Here is a 25,426-nt window from a genome sequence, read left to right as displayed (position 1 = left end):
CTATTAAGCAAAATATTTCATGCAGAAATAGTATCATTAAACAAATCAATACTCATTGCACACCACCAGTCTAGACACAATCAGCCGCGTACGTACCGCAGAACAGTGGTCTAACGAGTCTTCCACAACCGCTAGATACACTGGTGAAGATGTTACGGTTCATTGCACACACCCCACGTACAGACCAGGGTACGATATATGGCAACATAAAGCAAAAATAAGTGTGTTTGTGCAACCGCGGTGCTTCACTCAACCCACCGAGCCCCGCTCGGGGCAACAGTTTCGTTAGCTTTATGTGTTGAGCAATTGAGCGTAGCGGGAATGATGGGACGGAAAGGAACGGAACCGGATTCGCAACTGATAATGCTTTTGATAATGATAAAACTTATTATGCTATAACGATCCAACTGTATTATGTACAGACAGTTTCGTTGTTATCCAAATAACAAAACTAATGTAGCAATGTATGTAACAAAATAATGCGTAAATTGTTCTTATATTTTGTACTGTGTAACAAATAAAATACCTGGCGCATACACAAGATAACTAACCGGGACCATGGGGAAAAAGCTGAAATAATAATTTTGAAATATATGACAATTTTGAATCGATTAGTTTGAAATTTCCCACCGCCTTAAACCCCGCTGAAGAGTTCTGTTTTTTTTTCTCAACAATGCAGCCAGCATTGTTTGGCTGATGACTCATAAACATGGTTGTTGATTCGATTTAGTACAACCATACGTATATCAAACAACAAGATTGATAGATGATGACAAAGAGGACCGAATCAATTAGATGGTTTAGAAGAAAAATTTAAATTTTAAATAATTTCTTAAATAAACAGGAAGTAAGACAAAGCGTCAAAAATCTACATTTGGTCACAAGTTACAACAAACTGATTTCGTTATACAAATTTCGCAAGAGGCGAAGCGTAGTTTTTGTCCCTACTTGGATGTAAAATTTTTCTCCATACAAATTGTATGGAAAAGTACGGCGCCGTAGACAAGAGTAGAGTTTAACCCTACTTGGATGTGTAGTTGCTCCTTATTCATTATATCTACAATGTTTCCCCGGGATCACACATCAATATTACAAGTCTTGCAATTCAATTTTACAATTTACATATATCGATGGGAGCATCGGTGCGACCGGATGGCCGTGTACGTCAGGACCACACATTAGCAGATGGACAACGGGCGCACACATGCCACATCCAAGGTGCCCTGTGTCATCTGTGTCAGGCAGTAGTACTGCTTGGATCGGGGTTGTAGCCAGAGGTGATCGAGTTTTTATTACCACGGCAGCAAGCTTCCGATCGACCAGATCACAGTACTGCAATCCTGCAGGACCGTTCGGCGGGAGTGCTTGGGTTTTAAATCGGACGCATTCATGTACCAAATTGTTGATCTTCCCAAATGCTCACTGTTTGCTGATCATCGGTGATGCGGACCAACCACGGCCGGCGACCGATTACGACCGATTGGTTTCGGCTGAAATTACCTATTCTACGAACGAGGAGCTTCACGAAACTGTAAGCAAATGCATGAAGCATAGGCCATGCGGTAGGGCGAATTCACAGGCACCTTGCGTCAAGGATGGAGTATGCTCGAAACACTTCCCGAAGCGTTAAGATATACTCCGGAGTTTTGTTGCGTACCCCTGTATCCGGGCCAATTGACTAGTTAATACAAAGTTTAACAAACATAGGAAACCAGGTATCGAATGATACAGCGAGTTATAAATATAGAAAACTGGTACAACTGGTTGTTTAGATATATTCACGCTCTAATGAACACGCTAAGTTGCTTGTCACCAAACGAAGTCATGGACGAAAATGAGTTTGTTTGGACACGCATGAGTCGTTTCACAATTAGTGTGAATTTTCGGCTTCACCTAGATTAACTAGGGTCTGGTAACTAACTCGATGCTATCAGAAAAATAGCAGGTGAATTAGTCCAACCTCTGATGATTTCTTTGCAAGCTCGGATCCAGTGTTATCTAATCCTTAGCGTCAACAAACCTAGTACCACAGCTCAGATCCTTGCAGAGTTAAAAAGAATGATGTGCGATTAAGTTAATCATGCTTTTCACACCCATTTCACACCCACCCATGTCTTTCTTACTTCTTAGAAGATTGTTTTTAGCAAAAACAGTAGTTATGGATATGTGTCTCTGATGATAACTTAATTATAGAAACGCCTCTAGAAGGAAGAGTTCGCGTCAACAAAATAATAAAGACTTGCGTTTCGGATATACTAGGATCAGCAGTATATAGCGATAAGTTTTTGGCACATGGCTGGGTAGTATCAGCCTCCAGCCAACGAACTCGCTGTGCTCCCAGACGCCTCGTGCCGAACTGGAGGTCGCTGACAAATTCCTTCTTGGGGTATGAGTCCGGTATCCTCATAAAATGTCCCTGCCATTGTATCCTGCCAGTTTTCGCCACCGTCAGGGTGTCCGGTTAACTCCCCTGCATCCAGTTCTTACGGTTTGGGAGAAACTCGTTAATCTTTAGACTTAACGACTAGATAAGTCATTCTTCACAAGTATAACAGACCAATTCTGAGATAGATTTTCATCGCACAACTAGGAGCAAGGAGGATAAGCGTTGTACAGCATACATTTTCAGCCCATTAAATGGGTCATTTACACCTCTAAAAATAGGATTGTCTAAGCGGTCAGAGAGTTAAAGACCTTGTACAAAAGCTTCAAGCAAAGCTTCACTTTCGACCACACTCCACAAACCATCGATTGAATGATGGTTTGTTTTGGGCACTGTACATCACATCACAACAACCGCAAAATATGAAAGTGAATCATCAGAAAGATGTTCCTCCCACTCCATCGGATACAACTGTAGGAACACTTTTCATTTCACTGATGAAAAGAAAGGCCCAGAAAAAAAGAGCAGTCTTCTGCCTTCCCTCATTGGGTTTCGAACCATTAGCTGCTAATAATGCTAATGGACATGGAAGCCCTGGTGCCCGGTGGTTCGAGATGTGGTCGATTGGAGCCCGCGCGAACCACACTCTCCTCTTAATTGGCGCCACCTGTCAGACTAAGCGAGCGTTCGTAGGCACACAATTTTAGCAACCTACGCGGCAAAGGAAAACTCGCACACCATTGGCCGGTCAGCGTACTATCAGGTGGGTAGGCTATGAAGCAAACTGAAAAAAAGTAACACGCACCAAACGCACCGGGTCGTTAGATTGCGATTAGACTGGACTGCATCGACCAGCTATCGACAGAAAGCACGACAGGAGAGCAAACTTATCCTACAGACCAGCCGGTCGATAAAGTTTGACCGGACTGTTTCGTTGAAAGATTCGCATTCAACCGCAACCGAGTTGAAGCCCATTTATATATCAGTTGGAAGCCGTTCGTATTGGATGGAAAAACTTTCGCTTTCCAACTTCATTTGAGCGGGTTTGGAAGAGCAGAAGAGCTACAATGTTGCGGCAACAAGCGCGATAATAAGTGTTTAGAAAAAAAAGCCCCATTGGGTCAGACGAGCAGCAGAAGAAGAAACATACAAATTATATTCCGATTTGAACATCGTCAGCGATACCAAAGCAAGATGTTATCCTGCCGGATAGTTTTCGAAAGGCTACCATCGATTATCGTCTCTCGTCTGGCGAAATAGTTGTAGCTTGTTGTACAATACGCATAACGCGTTTGCACTGATGAAAGTTGACTAACTTTAACCGGTGTCTACAGTTAAATTATATCTGATAACCGGATGACTTGAATATCGCACGAATTTAGGACTGACTAAGAAGAAGATATAAGGTCCTCCAATAGAGTTAAGTGTGCGCCCCACAAAAAAATCTATTTGCCGATGCTGAGATCAGTCAAAAGGTCAAGACGATAGCAGCTCCATTCTTTGCACGTCAGGAACTTGCCTTGTCAGGAATCCTAACCGGACCGTCCGTTAAAATTATTAAAGAAGAGGAAGTTATACTTTTGTCGATACATAAGTGACATATTTCATTGACGTATGGTTCGATTGATCCCTAGGAAACAATGTCATCGATTCAGTCTATTTTAATGCTTTCGTTATTAGTAAGGCTATTGTAAAACATTTTGTCAATTAGCTTAATTACTCTACAAGGGGCGCTCCGGTGGCAGGACATACGCCACGACCGGTGTTTAAATTTCAACCAGATCGTTCGTTCGCAGTGAGATCTGACTATCCAACTACGTGATATCAGCAAATCTCATAAGCCATTGGAAGACCGACATGACCATAGAAGGTCGTTAAGACAAATAGAAGAAGAGAAATTACTTTAAAAAACTGTCGACCTATAAATATTTTATCGATTGACAGTATGTCCTCCATTAAACTTATCATCATTTAATTTACCCTTACAATACGGCGGAGAGCTGTCACACTCAAATGTAAATAAAATCATGAAACATAACGATAAAAGCATCTGATTTTTTTGCATTCAGAAATATTCCTGCCCAAGAAAACATGCTCGTCACCACCATCGAATGGAATGTGGTCGATCAAGAAGAACCACATCCGACCCTCATTATCAGGAACATTCTCCCCAAGCAACATTCTCAACCTTCCTACCAAGAACAAAAAATCTGCCTCATCGTTCCTCATACCTAATGAGGTCCCTCTAGATTTCTCTCTTTCACCCCATCCCCTGGTCGATTTAATGCAGGCCCAACATGTGACGACCTAACGTGCCCGATCAAAACTCGCTGCTTGATCGCGAACCTATGCGTTGGGATAAATTTAACCTCCGAAGCGGAACCAGATGGCACCGGCAGCGATGTAAGCGTTGAGCATATTACATCGTCGCGTTGTCTGTTGAATCTGGGATTCCGGGATCGAGAGGTTAGCATTCTTTCAATAGTGCTCTGTCTTTTCGATCAGCAGGCACAACACGAGACGATTCTACGGACAAATGATTTACATGATGGTGTGGGATATTGTTGACTTCCAGTTGCACAACGGAATCGTCCAATTGGAATAGTATGTTTGGGAGTATGGTGTAACCCGGGACGGTTTGTGATCTTTATGGATAACTGGAACAAGCGAGAGAACTTTTGATGCCATTACTACCATCACTACCATTGCACCATATTTACGCTCACACAAGCATGAAACTTGGAAAAAGATTCAGCAATATAGGAAAACGATTATTACTTGGGCTATCGATGCAGGATAGTCTCAATCAAAATTAAGAGTCAAATATAGATAGTTAAAATCTCATTAATGATGTTTTCAGTTAAAAAATAGATAATTGATCCGTATTTTGAACCACTATTCTGCGTCATGTGGTCAAAAGAACGAAAACCAGTCCACAACACAAAGGTTCCCAATCCATACACTCGACCTTCCATTTGACACGGCTTTCGTCACAGCTCTCTTGACGCACCTTACAGTAACCATCCACCAAAGTTTCCAATTACTGTACAAAAAAACAGGTGAAACCCCAAAAAGCTACACCCAAAACATAAACATATGCACACAAACACATAAAAGGTTCGTGTGCGTGTGTATGAATACTGGTTAATCATGGGAGTTGATCGTTCGTTCGCTCGTCATGATCAATCGCCCCAAAAGCGACTCCAAAACAACAAACAACCCTACAACAAGTCTCAAAGGCGTATTACACCACGCGATTGGTAGACTTAAATAGCAGATTATCGTCTTGAACAAGTGTTTGTATGTGTTGTCTTGGGATCGAGTTCTATGCCCAACTACACCACTGCCGAAAAAGCCCAAAATTTCATTTCCCGTTCTGACCAACTTTGACCAGGCTTATACAACTTTCCACTCCATCCTATTGCTGCTTGTGGGATAATTTTAGATCGAGACATTCTTGACTTATGCTCATGACTTTACTCACACGATCTATGGACATCACCGCGACCACAGGCCGATGCCTGTTGTACGGTCGGCGGTGGTGCCCGCAGGTTCTCGCTATCTCTCTGTATTTGTTTATTCCTCTTTCGATCGTTTCTTTTGGGCCGGATTCTTTACTCTGCGCATCTTTCCATGCCCCTCTTCCTATCCCTTCAATCACAACATTATGTTGTTGTGCAGTGCTAAGATTGGTAAGATTGGGTTCTCATTTTATGGGCTTCCTTCTCACGGATCCTTCTCTTCGGTTCTTCCATTCGCATCAAGGAAACTTCAAAGATCAATTTGATGTTCGGTTTTTTTTTATGCCTTCAAAACTGCGGGTTTGATCCTGCGCATTTTCTGGACTTTCATTCGCCCTACAATCATCAACATTAACATCATCCTCATCGCCTGTGGTCCGCTTTCCGGTATGTTCCGTATTATTGCCACAGGAATTTAATATCCTCCACCTTAAAACCTTACCTGAGTATCGTTGAGTATCTCCAAATGTTCGCCCTTGCGGAAGCTAAGATCCTCGTCGGTGCGTGCATCATAATCGTACAGCGCGACAAAGATTTTCGCCGTACTGATGGAATCATTGCCCGGATCGGGCAAGGCCGGCATTGGCTGGCGGATTGCTTCCTGCGGTGGTGTTGCCACCGGATTACCGGCCAGCACCGGTTCGCTGTCGATCGGCCCCGGACCGATGGGATCTTTCGGGTCGGTCTTGGCCGTACTGCTGAAGCAATTGCCCATTGTTGCGTTTGGTTTATACTACGGAGATATTTCGTTCTTCGGATTATCCAACGCCGTAAAGATAGCCCTACTTGGATCGCGTTCTTCCTCTGTGACGGCAAATGATGATGCACGGATGCTTTCTCAAGTTGAGGTTTTCTAGCCGTTTTTCACTGCACTTTTTTTTTGCTCTAACCGCTCCACACATACACACACACACTTTGTAACACTTTCTTCGCGGCACAATCAAGCGGGAACTACGACGTCGCTGTCATTTCACTTCAGTTGGGAGACTACGGAACACAGCATAGATTGCTTTCTTTTTTCTTTGTGAAACATTTACCAAACCGAAATCATGGTTTCATGGCTCATTACACATCACATACACACACAGCAGCAGCACTTTTTTTTCCAAAACAACGATTACATTTCACAAACAGAGACAGAGAGCACTGGTTGCCTGCTGGTATTGCTGCTAAATAGAATATATTTTTTTAAATAATTTACACACAAAACTACCCCAGCATAAGTAATTTGTTTCACACCTAGGCGAGGTCGTGCACGCCCTCTTACACACTGGCGAGGCTCTGTCGTAGGTGTGCTTGGTTTATTTTTTCGGAAATTCTTCACATTTCCAGCTACACACATGAACCTACACGCCCGTTGCTTCACAATTCCAACATAAGTATGAATTCATTCCACTTGAACTATTCAAATGATGTCCAGCATGTTGAATGTACCACAGAATCAGCATCCCTTCCCAACGTCCTACACTCTTCTTGGGCAACTTTTCCTTTCAGAATCTCTTTCGGAATCAGAGAACAAGAGAGCACAGCGAAGGTTCTCCCGCAAATGACCTCGAAATTTTCACGCACCTTGCACGCAGCTTTCCGTGGAAAAACAATTATCACAACAACAACAAACTGGAAGAAAGATATTCTTCTTCTTTCAAACCACACAAAACAATCACAACAAAAAGCGCTTTACTTTAGATGCCAGTGGCCTTTTGGGAATGTTTCGCTTGACTCACGAGTTTTCCTGTTTGCCGTGATTGTTCGTCCTTGTACAAAAGTTGCACCAGCACTGTTGCCTCTCTTATTCACTTCCAAATTTAAGCCTATTATCGCGTACCACACACACACACTCAAACACACGCACACAATGAGCAGGTATGCCGAAGCAAAACAATAGCAAGCTATGATTTATGGTACGCTGAGGAATGCATCAAAACGCATCCTTTTTCATACTTTGCCACTTGTCTAGTACGGCCCGATGCTATATCACACACTAGCGCAGCGAGAGCGCGTTCCTGTTCTCTGTGTGTGTTGTGAAGAGTAGCAAAAGAAAAAAAATGAACGAAATCTACTCCTGGCTACCTTTTGGTGCTAACTGCTGCTGTTGCTGCTGCAATCACGCACCATAAATACACGCCACACTCACACTGGGGCACACATGGCAGGAAAGCGCTGCAAGCCGGCACGCACACATATAGCTGGGCGACTCAATCGATTGCTGTGCAGGGTTCGTATAGCAACGTTTTGTTTGTAAAATGAATGAAACGATTTTTAACTTCCTTTTTCTTATTATTAACATACCTATACAAGGCAATTACATAGCACTGGGAGAGAAAAGGTGTTGCAAAAGTTCACTACTGAGTTCATGATTAATTTTAAAACGCCTCCGTATTACCGAAAAGATCGTTGAGATAAAATAAGCAACTCCGTACGTAATCGGAGTTTTCACAAAAATCTGCTGGGCACGTCATTATTTATACACAATTTTCACAAGATGGTTTGGGACCGTCACCTTTCATTGATTTAAACTAGACATATCTTTAAATTCACTGGACTTGGAACTGCTAGAAATAACCAACCAGCAAAACACATTTAACACTGTAATAACCGGCACTTAGAAAAAGCAAACCAAAGATTACTTATTCCATAGACTAGAGATTGCTCCTTCCTCTTATGCGCTATGATCTTAAAAGATCTCAGTGGCTAGTTGCTAATCCGGTTCTATCGATCAAATGATCGCCGCCACCTCGTCGTCGTAGGGACACTGAACCAAAAATATAAACTTTTTTTTCGTTTTTAGATTTACAAAATCGAGCGGTCTTGGTCGGCCATTTGAGGCTTCCTTGACATGATTTTGACGGTTAGCCAATCCTGCGTTCTATTTTAACACTCTTATTTAACAGCATTTATCTTGCCATAAAGATATTCCAAAAACATTATTTGATTTAAAAATCAATTAAACATAGAAAGTACACCTCTCTGAAGCACGATACGGGCCAATAGAAAATCAAATCAGTTTTTTTTATAGTTCAGTTAACGCTTCTAGCTCTTGTCTTAAGCACAATTTTTCAGACAATACTTTGCTTCTTTCATCAGGAAATTTATAGCTAGAAGAACCCTGCAGTTCACACATAATCACCCATACAAACACAAACACTATGTGGCCCCTTTCTCGTCGTTGTGTCGTGGCTAAACCATTTTTTGATCACTTTACATGCCCTTCTGCCCAACGATTTCCCTAGTGCAACGGAACATAAACACGCTAATGCACTTTATTGAATTAAAACTATCGTAAATGGCGACCGACTCTAAATTGCCAACTTAGTACAGAGGCCCCCGGAAGCTGTACGGCAAATCCAGCAGTCAGTCCCCCCTTTTTTGGGCAACGGAACTACCGGGAACATTTTCACACACACGAGACAGGTTTTCTTCGGGGCCTTTCACCAAACAGCCACCAGAGGAAATAGCCATGAAATAAGCAATTAAACACCCACACGATCACACAAGCTCATCTGCACGCTGCACTTTCACGGGATGTTAATGAAAAGCTCGTAATAGGAGTTTTTTCTCACTTCATTCACATCATGTCACCCACCCAATTGGGAAATATTTGGGCGACCGCGGCCCATCATGTATCGGTTGCTGTTGGTGCTATCTACACGCACGCAGGTCCCTGTCAAAATTGGATAGAATTCTGGAAGCCCGCGGGGAGGCAACGACGGTGGACGGCACAACACTCACTTCACTCGGGGTACAACACCCAGAATTGCACACTGATTTCACGGTAAAGTGGAATGAAAAATCAATCCTCGCTTCAGTAGATTACCTCGTTCACGAAATTGCACGACGCGCCCACTAATTGCTATTGTTTTCTACACTTTGTGGGACACTTTGCTCACGTTAGCACCGCACGCTGCTTCGCTGGGAGCTGCTGATTTTCTTTTGACCTGTTTGGTCTGGTTTTGTGTTTACTGATTTCGGTTTGCGTGCGTGTGTGTGCGTACATTCCGCCCGATTGTGTCATACCAAAATGTCAAATGTTTCGGAAATAGTTTATAGTGAAGCGTTGTAGGATTCATTCTACAAATCTATTATATTTTGTTTGAATTATTCAACACAAAAATGACTTTCCGATAAGTTTTTGGAACATCATAAATTTAACTCCATAAATCACAAAATAAAAAAAAACTTCATTTGAGCTAAAGATTCCAATCAAAAATTATTTTTGATTTTTCGTCGGCTCTAGTACTGCACTAACCTAGCTGTCAAGCAAGGAATATTTGTAAACAAACGTTACTTCAAACATTTATGCGATGAAAACTTAGCAAAAAATCGAACAATATGTGTCTTTTCCATTTTATTGGACATTTCCCATGTTGTTCATAAGTTTCAACTTTTTATCAAGTGCGTCGAGTGCAGTCTCAACCACAACCCAACAGTGAATGTGGAATAACAAACTGGATGAATACAGCTTAGGTGCGGTACGATGGAAGTCGGATGCAATTATCTCCGTTGATAAAAGCATGAAGCGTTGATAAAAGCAGCACCAAACATGATTATAAAAAGAGAACATCAATCCCATAAATACGGAATAAGTACAGAAGGAACACACCTAGCGTTTCCAAGGAACACACAGTCAAAGGATAGTATGGCGGATTATTCGTTTGTCGATGAGATTGAAATAGGCGAAACGAGAATTGTGTCCTCAACAGGACATGTACAAGTAAAGTTAGAATATAATTCTAATGATGAAATGTCAGTAGAATCGAACTTGTCGGCTGGGACCCTTTCTTCCACCCGTGGAGGTATGTTCTCGAGCTCAAAAAAAACTCTCGCAATAAATCTTAATTCGATTCATCCTTCATTCTAGATCAAAGCACACCCCACACAGCTATCCCGCACACCGAACGACTACAGGAAAGCCAAAACCTTCCATTCAAGTGCGATAATTGCAAACTGTCGTTCTACAGCACCCGTCAGCTTTACAACCACCGCCGTAATCATCAGCTGGAAGAGTGTCCAGTTTGTCGAAAAACAACCATCGCACGCTATATGCAGGAACATATTGCCTTAAATCATCCTCAAGCAAACGCTCTGCCCGAGAAGCGACTGTACAAATGTGAACAATGTGAAAAGATTTTCTACTGCAAAACACTGCTGATCGATCATCGGCGCAACCATCAAACGAAGGAATGTCCCGTGTGCAAGCAGACGGTGAAGTCGCGCGTACTAAGCATGCACATGGCCCGGAAACATTCAGCCAACGTGCCACTGTCCGAGCGTGGTGGTGGTGGTGCGACATTCCGGTGTGATCAGTGTGGGAAAACGTTTCTTTCGAAACCTCAGCTGATCGACCATCAGCGTGATCATGTGGTAAAGAATTGTTCGGTATGTAATGTGACGATATTGGCACGCTGTATGAAGAAGCACATGACCCGCAAGCATCCACCGGATGGGGAAGATCGCAGCTTAGCCCGTAGCGCGTACCAGTGCGAACAGTGTGATAAATCTTACTCTAGCAAACATTCGCTCGCCTTACATCAGATGAACCATGAGCTAGCACTAAATACGAAATAAAGTGTTCTTTTAAATTAAAATCGTTTTTCCTTTCAATCCTATACCAGGCAACCGGCTAGCCGTGTAGCCAAACCGTTTTTATTTCTGTTTTCTCCGATTCTAGAAGTCCGATTGACTTTAAATTTGTTCTCTAGAAATTTATAGAGAGCTTATTCTGTAAATTTGAAAAAATTAAATCAGTTTTTCAGAATTATCTTTTTGTCCTAGACCCTTATTCCAGACAATTGGGCTATACACGGGTATCCATCAGCTTGGGAGGCTTATAACTTTTGTATTGTAGTGATTTAATCTAATAAAAAAAACTAACTTTTCCACATAATATTGATGTCCATACGACACCTCTACTACGCTTTCAAGAGATGAATTTACAAAGAAAAACAATTAATTTGGAAACAATAAATACTTTAAAATGATGGTCGTTTTACTTCGTGGTTTTCCTTGCTATGAAGCACGAGTTCTTTCGTAAAATATGTCAACTTTGAAGTTCCAGAACATGGAAATTACTTAAAATTTAGGCGGAATATTCAATTCAATTTTAAGAAGAAGAGTCAAGTGAACTTTCACTAGAACACGGATTGATATTGTAGTACGTATAAAAAAGTTGTAGGCTTCCAAAGTTGCGGATTACCCGAGTGGCTTGATTGCCTGGAATATGAAATTTTTCTGGTTGCCCGGTAAAGCGTTAAACGGTTATGATTTTGATTTTATTCATTTGATTTTATATTTCTGATGAAATAAATAACCCCTAATAATGCTTTATTTGCGGTATTTGTCTTTTTTTGCAGTTTGTGATCCATTTTCCTACACCCACCGACCCAACAATAAGTTTTGCTTGCTAACAATTAATTCCTACAATTCTTCCCTAACCTAAAGCTCTTGTCTCTTGCTCCTGTCGCTGCTGTCGTTCCTGTTGCTTTACCAGCTCGTAATAGTATCCTTGTGCTTTGACTAAGCTGTCATGTGTGCCCACCTCAACGATCTGGCCCTGGTCCAGCACCACAATCACATCCGCATTACGGATCGTAGACAACCGGTGCGCTATGACCAGCGTCGTTCGATCCAGCACAGCCGCATCGAGCGCACTCTGAACGACCGCTTCACTGGCCGCATCGAGTGCGCTGGTCGCTTCGTCCAGGATAAGTATCAGCGGTTGCTTTAGCAGGGCGCGTGCAATTGCAATCCGTTGACGTTGGCCCCCGCTAAGCTGTATTCCCCGCTCACCTACCATCGTATCGTAGCCATCCGGCAGCCGGCTAACGAACTCGTGTGATTGTGACATTTTGGCCGCCTCCATCACTTCTTCCCGTGTTGCGTTCGGTCGTCCGTAGCGAATGTTTTCGTAAATCGTAGTCCCGAACAGGACGGGCTGCTGTTCGATGAAACCGATAAGCTCCCCGCGAAGCCAACTAGGTGATAGATGGCCCAACTCGTACCCATCGATCGTAATACGACCGGCCGTTGGCTCGTAGAATCGTTCGAGCAGTGCGGCGACGGTAGATTTTCCACTTCCACTAGCGCCAACCAGTGCCACCGTTTGACCGGGCCGTAGCACAAGATTAAAGTCTTTCAGAACACGCTGATTGGGTCGCGTTGGATACACGAACTGCACTCCTTCGAAACGGATTTCTCCCTTCAAATTGCCCTGCGGGATTATAAGTCCATGCTTCAAGTCCACCCGTGGTTCAAGGCTTAAAAATTCAAACACACGAGCGCCCGCCGTCATACCACGGATTACCGATCCGAGCAGTATGGAACCTTGTGCGAGCGATCGTTGTACACCTTGCGCGGCTACCAGAAATGCCATCAAATCACCAGCACTGATGGAATTTGCCGACATGAAGTGACCGCCAAGCAGGAGCGTTGTCAGTACCATCCCGTTAAGGCACAGATTGCTTAGCGCCTGAAAGACGGCAATTCCGGCACCAAGCTGCTGAGAGATCACGGCCGATTTTTCCGTTTCCGCCCGGAACAGTTCTACCTCACTGTACTCGCTAGCACTGGCCCGGACGGTGCGGATGTTGGATAGTGCTTCCTCACTGACCGAAGTCGCCCGTTCCGATTGGACCTGTGCCTTTTTACTTAAATGGCGCAAAGAACGGCCTAGCAGGGAAAACATTGCAACGGCCAGTGGGACAGATACGAGCGCAATGCTGGCCAGCTGTGGCGATATCCAGAACAATGAAATGCCTCCTCCGACGAGCTGGGCAAAGCTGCGCAATCCTTGCGAAATGCATTGCTTAAAGCTGGACTTAAAATCTTGCACATCCGCCGTTAGCCGGTTGACCAGTTCGCCTGTTCGGTTGTGATCGAAGAACTCCAGGTCTTGTATGATGATTTGCTTGAACAAATCTTGCCGTATCGTAGCTGCCATCTGCTCACCGATCTGGCTTAGGAGCAGAATGTACAGGAAGGTAAAGCCGGACTGGGCCAGATACATTCCAAACAGCTGCAGGGCCGGGCCTCGCATGTCTCGGAAGAAACTCGCCGTATTAATACTGATTTCCAGTTAAAAAAATATTAGTTTTAGATAAATCTACCATCAAACAGTGGCTTACTTACTCTCTCAGGCTGCTGCCAGCGTATCGGGCCAGCTTGTTCACGATCACACCGAGCAGGTTTGGTATTTGAATGTTGAAATATGCTACGGCGAGTGCAGCCTACAATTACGACAAACAAAAACAAAACATTAGATAAATTTAATAAAAAATCACATAAATCTCTCACCAAAACTGCACCAATCAGCTTCCCTAAATGATGCTTCAGGTAGCGCCAAAACTTCCACCAATCGAACTGCACAGTTCCATTGTCTAGTAGATTCCGCTGACCGGCCAACCGATTTACGGAAGCTTCGCAGTGCACAAACAACTTCCGGTACTGATAACCTAATGTGAAGCTTATAGCCGTCCCACCAAGAAGTACCTTTATCAGCCGACCACCAACTTGCGAGCTTGTTTTCGTAACCGTGTGTGAAGGACGTACTGCACGCAGGGAAGTATTCCGGAAAGGTTGTAGAAATGCGGTCCGACCGGGACCGAACGATTGGATCGTTTTACGTACCAGTACATGTTTACTATCGGTGCTGTATGGAGAAGATCTAGAACGGGATATGTGGGAGGAAAAATAGACACGTTGAGGTTATGCAATCCCGTACTATTGAGCTGGTGAATTTGTTACCTACCGTGCCAATCCCTGCCAGCAGCATTGTCGATGAGGCGAAAGTAGCAACTTTAACATACTCAAAGCCGCGTCACAAACACTTCCCACGTAGCTCGAAAGCTACCTTGGCAATAATTATTCGTTGAGCACGAAAATGCACAACCACTACGCGGCATAGACTGTTTTGATGATTTTTTTTCAGCTGGTTGATGTGTCAAACGAACCGGTGTAAACAACAGCTGATTGTCAAAGGTGTGCACTGTGGGATATTCTAGCAGCCATTTTGGGTGACATTGTAAACGGTTGTAAAAGTTTTAATTTTGTTTACATCCGAATGCTGCTGGCAACCCTGCTCGTAACAACGGAAAAAACACGTGAAGGTTCAAATTGCTGTAACAAGTGTTTAATTTTGTTGTTAATTGATTAAAATTATACGAAAAATTACGAAAAGCCGCTGTGGTTTAGATGTGCCACCAGTCTAGGTATGGGGGAAGACTCCACACCAGACTCCGGATGGGATTTAAGTCCAGGTCCTACCGTGTGAAGAATGACGCTGTACTAGAATCGGTTCAACATTTTCGGAGGAGTCTATCACGCGATCCATCCATCGATCCCTCGGATCGGATCCATCGGATCAGATCGGATCCATCGATGGCCCCACGATTGCTCAGTAGCATACTCTCGGAAGCAAACAAGAATTGCAACGAATTAAAGTTACTGTAACTAAATTGTAATGGAATGGTACTGAACTTACTTAGCCCCTCGCTCGATAAATTATACGAAGTATGCAAATGAAATGGGGCGAACCGGTGGTGTAGGCGACAGCGGCACCGGTCTTCAAACGGTATGACCGGGTTGAAACCCGGTCCTCATCCGTACCGTTCCCCCGTAGTGAGGACTGACTAATCCACTACGTGGTATCGGCAGTCTAGTAAGCCATTTTGATGGCTGGCATGACCTTAGAGGTTGTTTAGCCAAGAATAAGAAGCAAAAAATGTACAATGTAGGCCACCTACTATCGAGGGTTTCACTAAAATTAAAAGAATTCATTGTAGTCCCCTTTTTTTGACGTCTTCGGTCGTATGTAGCACGTGGTCTTTTCGCCACTTCGGTTTAGTCCTGACTCGTATACCCAATGGTATCATGTGGCTCAGGTTTGCTTGATAGGAGACTTGTTAATTCTTTATAGATTTGCGGTACATCTGTACCAGATCTACTTTCCTCTGTCTGTTCCTGTTGCTTCACGAAGCCTTGCTCCTGGAGATCATGTGGCTTTGAAAACGCTATATAATGTATATTATAAGAATGATACTCTTCTCTTACGATTCTCTTTAATTACTTATATTTGTCAATTGATTTTAATTCATCTGTCTCTGTCTATCGTTTCCACATTCCTTTAACGCCACCCAAAATTATCCTTCCTTTCTGTTACGTCCACTCGGTGGCTGGAATAAAAACACGGACGTAATTTCTTTACACACTCACACAGGATTTATTGACACGATACTCTGACGGATAATTAAAGCAACCGCGTCCATCCACCTAGGCGGTCCAGTCCCGAATCCCCGTCTCTCAAACATCCTAAGTAGAGAGAGAGAGAGAGCTGATCGGGAGCCGAAGCCAAAAGCGATCACGCAAGTTCATTTGGACTTAGAATCGGTTGCGTAATTTTGGCTGCATCCGGCTCCAACACTTTCATTTCCGCTTTGTGGTTTTCATAAGTTGTTTTTCATAATGTTTTTGAAATTATATTTCCAAATTTTAACAGTAGTGTCAGTTTGAGCCTTAAAGGCACTCATGGGAAATAAGAATAATTGAAATGAAATACAACGATCAACGCGCATGTCGGAGCTGAACTGAGTCATCATGATGATTAATATTGTGTTACTTACTCTGGAATTCAAAGACATATCAGGGTATGACCGGAATGATATTGGAGCAGCAGCTGGTAGGTTTGACGGTAAGCGGAGTAAGCGGCCGCGTAGGGCCCCTAACTGGTCAGTCCAAGCCCACAAAGAGCATCCCCCCAATCATCAGATTCAATTTCTATTCCGCTTAGGGCCTCCGAGAGACTAAATCCGCCATTGTGGAGCAGTGGTTGGAAATAACTATGGATGTAAAGTTGTCCCCATGGATTGAACTGTGAGAAAAAAGTGTCTTACCCAGCGATCAAGTATCTTAGCTAGCGTCGCTGTACGAATTTTGATTACTTTAAAGAACAAATTAGAATTCGACGGATTTTCCGGCAGCTTAGTGTAGTGTGTAAATAGTATTAGTGTATAGGTGTAAGAGTAGTGCGTAAGTAGTCATAAGTAGAATAAGAGTATTGGTTTATAAGCAGGAAATACAGTCAGTCGCATACGAACAGTCGAACAAGCAAGAGTATTTTATTAGACACAACAGTTGGCGACGAGGATAATTCGGTCCGTGTGCAAAAGTCTATAGTCAGCAGAAGTAAAATAGTCCAAAAATGTCTTTAATTGGTGAAATAGAACCCTTCGTCATGGGTGAAAGTATTCGTGAATACTTGGAAAGAATGGAGATTTTCTTTCAAGTGAACGAAATAGAGGCGTCAAAAAAGACAGTGATGCTGTTAACACTAGCAGGAGCGTCACTATACAGTCTGATATCGAAGATGGTATCACCGGAGGAGCCGAAATTGTGCAATTATGAAAAGCTGTGTAGAAAGCTTAAAGAACAATTGGAGCAAAAAGTGAATGTGGTGGCTGAGCGTTACAATTTCCGTCACTGCATGCAGAAAGAACATTCCATTGCTGAGTACGTTATGGAGTTGAAGGCCAATGCACAAACATGCAAGTTCCAATCGTTTTTATCGGAAATGTTGCGTGATCAATTGGTGGCTGGTGTACGGGACGACGGGTTGAGGAAGCGCCTACTAAGAGAGTCTGACCTGACTTTCGAGCAAGCCGAAAGCATCGCGAGAACGTGGGAAGCGGCGGAAGAGCAGAACGAGACTTTTGCGGTAAAGGTGCAGCCCAGAGAAATGGCGGCAATTAGGCACGCGCCAAAAAGTAGCGTCGGTGCGCAGCACTACAACCACGTCGGGAGCAGTTATCATCCACACAAGCAGAGCAACGTGCACGCAATCGAGAGAAAGTGTTACCGGTGTGGGAGACTACACAATCCACAAACATGTCCAGCACGATTGTGGCAGTGTTTTACATGCAAGAAGATCGGGCATGTGTCGTCGTTGTGTAGAAATAAGAACATGCGAGTGCAAAGTTTGAAAACGTACGATAGAGAGGTTCCGCTCGCACACATATCAAACGAAAATAAGTTAAGTGAACCAGAAGAGTGTGTGTTAAACGTTAACGGTATTGATGTAGTATTCGAGATTGATTGCGGAGCGTGTAATACGGTATTACCAGAGGACATTTACCTCGATAAATTTAGAAGTGTGAAGTTAGAACCAACACAATTACGTTTCATAACGGCGTCAGGGCAAAGGTTAATCCCTTTGGGTAAAATGATAGTGGATGCGACACGAAAAAACAAAACGGTTAAATTGCAAATTGTAATAATTCCAACTGGAGATAAAGGAAGTGCGTTATTAGGGCGAGATGGTTTAGATGTCTTATTCCCGGAATGGAGAAAAACGTTTAAGTTAAACCAAATCGAAGAAAGTAATTGGAATAATGAAATGAGAGAGAAATTTCCTAGTTTGATTGATGGCAATCATAAAGAAACGATCGAAGATTTCGAAGCAAATTTGATATTAAAACCAAACTACACTCCAATATTTCATAAGGCATATGCGGTGCCGTACGCACTTGTGGCAAAGGTAGAAGAAAACATAGAGAAATTAGTGCAAGATGGAATATTGATACCAACCAGATCATCGGCTTGGGCAAGTCCGATAGTAGTGGTAGAAAAGAGCGATGGTTCGGTACGTATTTGTATTGATGGAAAAGCGACAATAAACCGATATCTTTCCGTTGAACACTATCCATTGCCTAAAATAGATGATATATTGGCTAAGATTGCAAACTGGAAAATATTTTGTAAGATAGATCTTACCGGAGCATATTTACAAGTGAGGTTATCAAAAAATGCGCAAGATATTTGTACCATAAATACACATAAAGGGTTGTATAAGTACACAAGGATGCCGTTCGGAGTGCAATCAGCACCGGCTATATTTCAATCAATCATTGATCAAATACTTATACGAACACCAGGTATAGCATACATGGATGATATTTTGGTAGGAGGCAAAACAAAAAAAGAATGCATGGAAAATCTGATGGAAGTGTTGAAGAGGCTTGAAAAATACAAAGTAAAGATAAATGAGAAAAAATCGGAATTTTTCAAAACGAAGATAGAATACTTGGGGTACGTTATAACGGAAGACGGAATTACGCCAAATGCAGATAAAGTTAAAGCGATAGATAATGCCCCAGCACCTGAAAACGTAATGCAATTACAAGCATATTTGGGAATGTTAAACTATTATGGAAGGTTCTTGCCAAATTTAGCAAATTTACTAAGACCATTACACGAATTGTTACGGAAAAATGTTAAATTTGAGTGGTCAAAAGAATGTCAGGAGTCTTTCGATAAAACGAAATCACTGCTAAAGGCAAATCACGTATTAGAACCGTATGATCCTGAAAAACCGATAATATTAACGGTAGATGCTAGTCCCTATGGGGTAGGTGCGGTATTATCGCATGAAATAGGTGGACAAGAGAAGCCAATTTATTTTGCGTCTGCGACTCTAACACAAGCACAAAAAAACTATGCACAAGTTCAAAAGGAAGCGTTAGCGGTAATTTACGGAGTGCAAAAATTCCATAAGTATATTTACGGAGTAAAGTTTAAACTAGTAACGGATAATGCAGGAGTGAAGGAAATTTTTAAGCCTTCAAGAGCAACGTCATCAATAGCTGTGGCGAGATTAAGCCGTTGGGCATTAATATTAGCGAACTACGAGTATGTAATTGAGCATAGACCGGGAAAAAATATGGGTCATGTAGATGCTATGAGTAGGTTACCATTAGCAGAAGAATCAATAATAGAAGAAGTAGAAGTGTCATTGAATGCACTATCTTCAAATGAAATTTTAGACATTGGAATGATAAGAAAATATCAGCAGAACGATGGATTACTGCAACAAGTCTATAAGAACGTAAAATACGGTTGGTCAAAAAACGAGTCAGTTCAGTTAAAAGAGTATGCTAAAATCAAAAACAATTTGGGGATAGAAAATGGAATACTGCTATTCAACGATCGAGTGATAGTGCCAGAAAAACTGAAAGAGGAAATAGTAAAATTGTTCCACGATAATCATGATGGTCTTGTAAGAATGAAAATGGCAGCAAGAAAATTAGTTTGGTGGAAAAACATGGATAAGGATTTTCATAATTTCATTAGATTGTGTCAAATTTGCCAGTCAAGACAGATCATACCGAAGGAAGTAGTTACCACAAAATGGCCAAAAAGCTTACGTCCGTTTGAGAGAATTCACATTGATTTTTTTTATTTCGAGAATAGTACGATAATGATAATGGTAGACAGTTTCTCAAAATTCATAGAAGTGAAAATCATGAAAAGTATAAGAGCAGAATATGTAATTGAAGTCATAGAAACATTTTTCGCATGTTTCGGAGTGCCAGAAGAGATAGTATCAGACAATGGGCCTCCCTTTAGTTCAGAAAAGTTTGTCATGTTTTTAAAGTCAAAAGGTATTAAGGTCAGTAAATCACCACCGTATCACCCACAATCTAACGGATTAGCTGAAAGGGCGGTGCGAACGGTCAAAGATGCATTGAAAAAATATCTGTTAGATGCAAGATTTAAAGCATTAAATCTACAGAGGAAACTAAATCAATTTTTGATAAACTATAGAAACAATCCATGCACAGTAACAAAAGCGACACCAAGCGAAAAAGTGTTTTGCTATGTACCACATACCCTTATCGCAAAAATTAACCCTACAGAAGCACACAAAAGAGAGATTACCGATGAATGCAAGGAGCAAACAAGAGATATTGTGAAAAGAACTGTGGAAGATGCATTTCATGAAGAAGAAGAGGTATATTACAGGAATCATTTTAAAGAAATTCTGAGATGGATTCCAGCTGTAGTAAAAAAACGAATAGGAGAAGTCGTGTACCTAATAAGCATTAATGGAATAATACGTAAAGTACACAAAAATCAATTAAGACGAAAAACAATGCATGATAAGTTTATAGTAAATAGAATACCTATATCAAACAAATGGTCTTACAAAAGAAAAAGAAGTGAGTCGAGTCCACCACCCGTACGAAGATCAAAAAGAGTAGAAGGGCAACCACGTTTTAAATACCCAAAATAAGTAAACTTCGTTTAAGGGGGAGAAGTGTAAAGATTGGATAGAAACTTCGTTTAAGGGGGAGAATGTAGTGTGTAAATAGTATTAGTGTATAGGTGTAAGAGTAGTGCGTAAGTAGTCATAAGTAGAATAAGAGTATTGGTTTATAAGCAGGAAATACAGTCAGTCGCATACGAACAGTCGAACAAGCAAGAGTATTTTATTAGACACAACACTTAGCTACAAATACCCTCAAACAATTCTTAATTATGCCATCAACTTATCCTATGATCGGTATTGATTAGCAGCACATGGTCGCCAAAGTTTCCCTTCCCGTATCTCGGATGGGCATTATGCAGGAAAGAGTTTGTAAAAGTCAGATGGTAAAACTGCAAAACACTCCATTGTAATTGAAGATACGCAAACAAATAACGAGTCTATTATTCATATCGTTGAAATATTTTTTATAAAACACAGGCTCATCTGGATAATAGAATATGGATGAGTAGGTGCCATTTCGTTGGCTAAATGAGTTTCAATCTGCACTCCTTTGCTCTTCAGCATTTTATAAGAAAAAAGCAACCGAACCCTTAATTTTACTTACTTATAAGACTCTACGTTGCGTGATCTGGTACTGTTGAAAAAATCCTTGCGATTGCTCACGATATTAGTGTTATGATATGAATACTGAAGCCCGGTATGTCTAACTCGATGCACAACATAAAATTGGCACAGTCAATAGAGTACATAATCACAACATCCATCAGCTCTTAAGTTGCCAAACATATTCCAGAATAATTTTCTTGCAAGTTAACAGATCCTGCGGTATACTTATCGAAGCAGAGATGGCTGTAGAACTGAAGCAACTGCTCTAGCGCAATAGAGACCACAATAACTTTGAAAATCTAAATTGAATAACTCTGCTTGTATGAATCGGAATTTTATTACCAGAATAACAAGCTATAGCAAAATAATTTAATAGTCATGCACAGTATTGTTTTCAAAAAATTGTACTAAATTAAAAAAAAGTGCGGTTGACTAAACTCCATGAAACGGAATGTGTAACTACATACAATTACAACTAGTAATCGCATCGGTTCACGCTCTGGCACATCCTACAGCTGCTCGGTAGTTTACAGCATGGGTATCGCTCTGTCCAACAACGCGCCTACGCTACACGCAATATTCATATTCATTCCCCAATGCCGTATTATTCGGACGTTATGTTGGAAAGCGGTACAGAAGCTTGTGTGGTTTTTTTTCTAAATTTCTTTTGCAAATTAAATAAATTCCCATAACTTCACATGACACAGCAACCCCCTGAAAAATGCTGGTCACCGGTTGTTTTCGCCACTGTGCCACAGCGTGGACATACATTCAGCGATTCGCGCACCCCAAACAAAACGCAGAGGGGGGGGGGGGGGGAGGGTGTCCTTTAGTGGAGTATGATTGGAAAGCAGACAGGACAGGGTGCTTTATTGGAGAGCAGGCAGGCAGGCACGGGATAGAATTATTATCTCCCATGGGAAACTCGAACGCTGCACTGTGGTTTGGTCTGCATTATGAGTGTAGTCTTTTGGGGCACACTGGACACTGGTGTTTGGCGCTAAGGGAGAAGCAAAAACACACACACATATAGAGATACACGCACGTCATTCGTTTGTAGCTAGCCTCAAATAGTGGGTTGCAATTCCTGGCCTCCCATTGTCTCGGCCCCTGTATCCCCGCAGTGCCGCTTCTAGGGGTCAAATTTTTCTCATGTTTATATGTTAGCTCTGGTAGGGTCATGGTTGTGGTATGGAACCGCACGTTGACACACGGCCTTTGCGGTTTTGCGTATGTCCCGTTCTAGCCGTGCAGTACGCCTAAAGGGACGATTTTCGCACAGATACAGCATGCCTTTCCCCGGCACACTTTTACTTCCCTTTCCTTCCCAATTGCTCGCCGCTCGGCGTACCGCTCTATGCAGACTGCGCATTTGCACATAGTTTTGGAATGCATTTAAATAGAGAACTTTCCCACGGGGCCTACGGGGAACCAAGGTATGCGTATCGATTCTGGCAGCCGTATTGTGTGTGAGAGTGTGTGTTTTTATTCGTTCAATTTACTCCTCATCCTTGGCGCTTCATACATTCACCCTCTCCTGCACTGCAGGCGAAAAAAACGCCGAAAACGCCTCGACAGAGTGTCCAACCGTACCCGGAACGCGTCACGCGTACGCGAGCAAACAATTTCGATACGCATGAAATGATATGAAAATATTCATAATACATTTCAAATTGACATATTTTCCGATTTTGTGGAATGCGGGACAATGCTTACCCGTGTGTGTGCGGAACGGGTATTTTTGAGGGGTGGTGCGGGCGGTGAAGGTAGCCCACAGAATCGACACCCTCCCTCGAGTCGATTTTGGGTTGGGTTTGGCAAAATTCATGATCGTGTGCCGAAGGGGCAGGTGACAGTGTCAGTGTGTGAGTGAGTGCTCGTGCGTTCTTACATTTTCGATCAGTTTGTGCTAGGGTTAGTGAGGTAGTTGGAGTTCATTTTGTTCTTGTTTTAATACATTCAGTTTAATATTTTGTAGTTTTTGTCGTTATTTGACGGAGTTTTTTTTCTTCTTGTTTTTGTGTTCCTTTTTGTTGCAACATGCTCAACATGCTGATACAAATATTAACAGCTACACGATCAGCATCGGAAAGGTTTTTTGGTTATTGCTGTATTTTTACTGCGCCTGTACGGCGTGTCATACATTTTTGTAACACGGAATGGTGATTTCAAGCTACAATGATTTAATAACGATCATCGAAATGTTTCCGGAACGAGAGCAATTTAATGGCCAGCCAGACAATGAAGGGTGCTTATTGTCGGATTTCATTTTAACGCTACTTTATGGTCAGCGTGGGGTGTGTAATTTAAGGACAGAAATTAGTCCGTAAAGGTTTTTGTTGCATTTATGGTTCGTGGAGAATTAAAGAAAGAATTGGATTTTGGTAACTATATTTGAAAGTATTTGAATCGACCAGCTTCGTCCTAAATCCTCAACAGAATCGATACGAAAACTGATTTTTTTGCAAGTTTTTTTTGAATAAAATGCTTGCGTTGCGTAGATTATCGGTATATCAGGCTCCAATGGGCTGGCCATGTTATACGTATGGCGCCGGGCGACCAAGCTCAGAAAGTCCTTTTAGGGCCGTCCACAAGGACAGAGGAGGCGTGGTAAGCCCAGATTGTGGTGGGAATCATCCGCCATCAAGGCCGAGATAACGGATTGGCGGACTACGGAGCTGGACCGTAAGCTGTTCCGGATTCTGCTGCGGCATGCCAAGACCGCAAAGCGATTGTAGCGCCTGATAAGTAAGTGAGTAATTAAGTAAGTTCTCTCGTACATAGGACTGACTATTTAACTATATGATATCAGTAAATTTAGAAAGCCTTTCGATGGTCAGCATGATCTAGGAGGTTGTTATCAATATTTAGACATTTTAATACAACTGGAAAATTCTTAAAATGCTCTAATTTGCCCAGCTCAAACACTTTTTTAGAAAGTTTTTTTTTATTCTCAATAGACAGCCCAATTGTTTCATTTCAGATTTGAAGCAACAACTGCAGTCTTGAGGCATATATCCGATAAATGATTTAATTGCTGTCATCAATAGTACGGCAATGCATTTCTTTTCGTTTGACCAATTACGACCAACATTTTAAATATGTGATAGAAAAACTGCTAGTAGAAAAGGAATTATTCTATAGGCAAGGATGTTAGATTTAACGAATCCACTGTTAACAGTTTTTTTTAGATTTGGGTGTTATATTTGTTTTTATTCTTGAAAGACTGATCGTATGGTTCAAAACTAATTTACAGATCAAAACTCGTCACTTTGGTTGAGAGGCATTTTCTCCACCAAACCGTGAAAAGCCATCTTATCCCGGATGAACTCGGTTGTTTCGTAGCGGATTGCTCCGTCATCGAAAGGCAGAGTCCTGTTCAATGCCAGGGTCTTTATCGAGGGAACACCTTATCCTGCGTGTTCGACATTCTTTGTTGATCATAAGTACATGGATACGGTCCTATCCATAGCGGGGCTCTTAATAGTGATCCTCATCCATTCTATCACAGCTTGTGATGTGGTAGTTGTGGCCGACTTGCCCCTACATGCTGAATTGTAAAAATCGAAGATGATTCATAGGTAAGCAAGAGGAACGTATGGCAATTTTCCAATTCCCTGGACTGCGACTAACAAGGCTGATCTAGCAGCCTCGTACAACACACAAGACCATAGAAGATGATCTATGTCGTGGTATCCGAGGTCGCAGCCAGGAGTCAACCTGTCCTATACGCTGGATATGTGCGCTAGATGCGAAATGGTTAGACCTAAGGTTAGATCTGATGGTTAGACCTAAGTTAGATCTAATGCGGCTAGTGCAGTGCAAGAGGGAAATAGAAATCCCTGGTGAATGCCAGCTGCAAACTAAGATGTCCGTTAAAAG

At 42.2% G+C, this 25,426-nt stretch overlaps 4 protein-coding genes across 4 annotated transcripts in view; 1 reads left to right on the top strand and 3 right to left on the bottom strand.

Moving 5' to 3' along the window:
* The window catches only part of LOC126562401 (arrestin homolog), a 413,496-nt gene that overhangs the window by 268,487 nt on the left and 119,583 nt on the right, over nt 1-25,426 (bottom strand). The gene's annotated exons all lie outside the window — the stretch shown is intronic.
* Nucleotides 1-25,426, bottom strand: part of LOC126562338 (PDZ and LIM domain protein 3) — a 427,281-nt gene that overhangs the window by 333,086 nt on the left and 68,769 nt on the right. The window lies entirely within an intron of this gene.
* The window catches only part of LOC126562830 (27 kDa hemolymph protein-like), a 105,706-nt gene that overhangs the window by 27,166 nt on the left and 53,114 nt on the right, over nt 1-25,426 (top strand). The window lies entirely within an intron of this gene.
* LOC126561731 (mitochondrial potassium channel ATP-binding subunit) lies at nt 12,332-14,744 on the bottom strand. Its single transcript, XM_050218039.1, has 4 exons — nt 14,648-14,744; nt 14,194-14,563; nt 14,029-14,126; nt 12,332-13,964 (listed from the first exon to the last, which is right to left on the bottom strand). Exons 1-4 carry the CDS (start codon nt 14,701-14,703, stop codon nt 12,332-12,334), a joined length of 2,157 nt encoding a protein of 718 aa, XP_050073996.1. The 5' UTR covers nt 14,704-14,744.

The sequence above is a fragment of the Anopheles maculipalpis genome, chromosome 3RL (genome assembly GCF_943734695.1).
Source record: "Anopheles maculipalpis chromosome 3RL, idAnoMacuDA_375_x, whole genome shotgun sequence".
In the NCBI taxonomy this organism is placed as follows: domain Eukaryota; kingdom Metazoa; phylum Arthropoda; class Insecta; order Diptera; family Culicidae; genus Anopheles; species Anopheles maculipalpis.
This window is presented reverse-complemented; position numbering and strand designations above follow the sequence as displayed.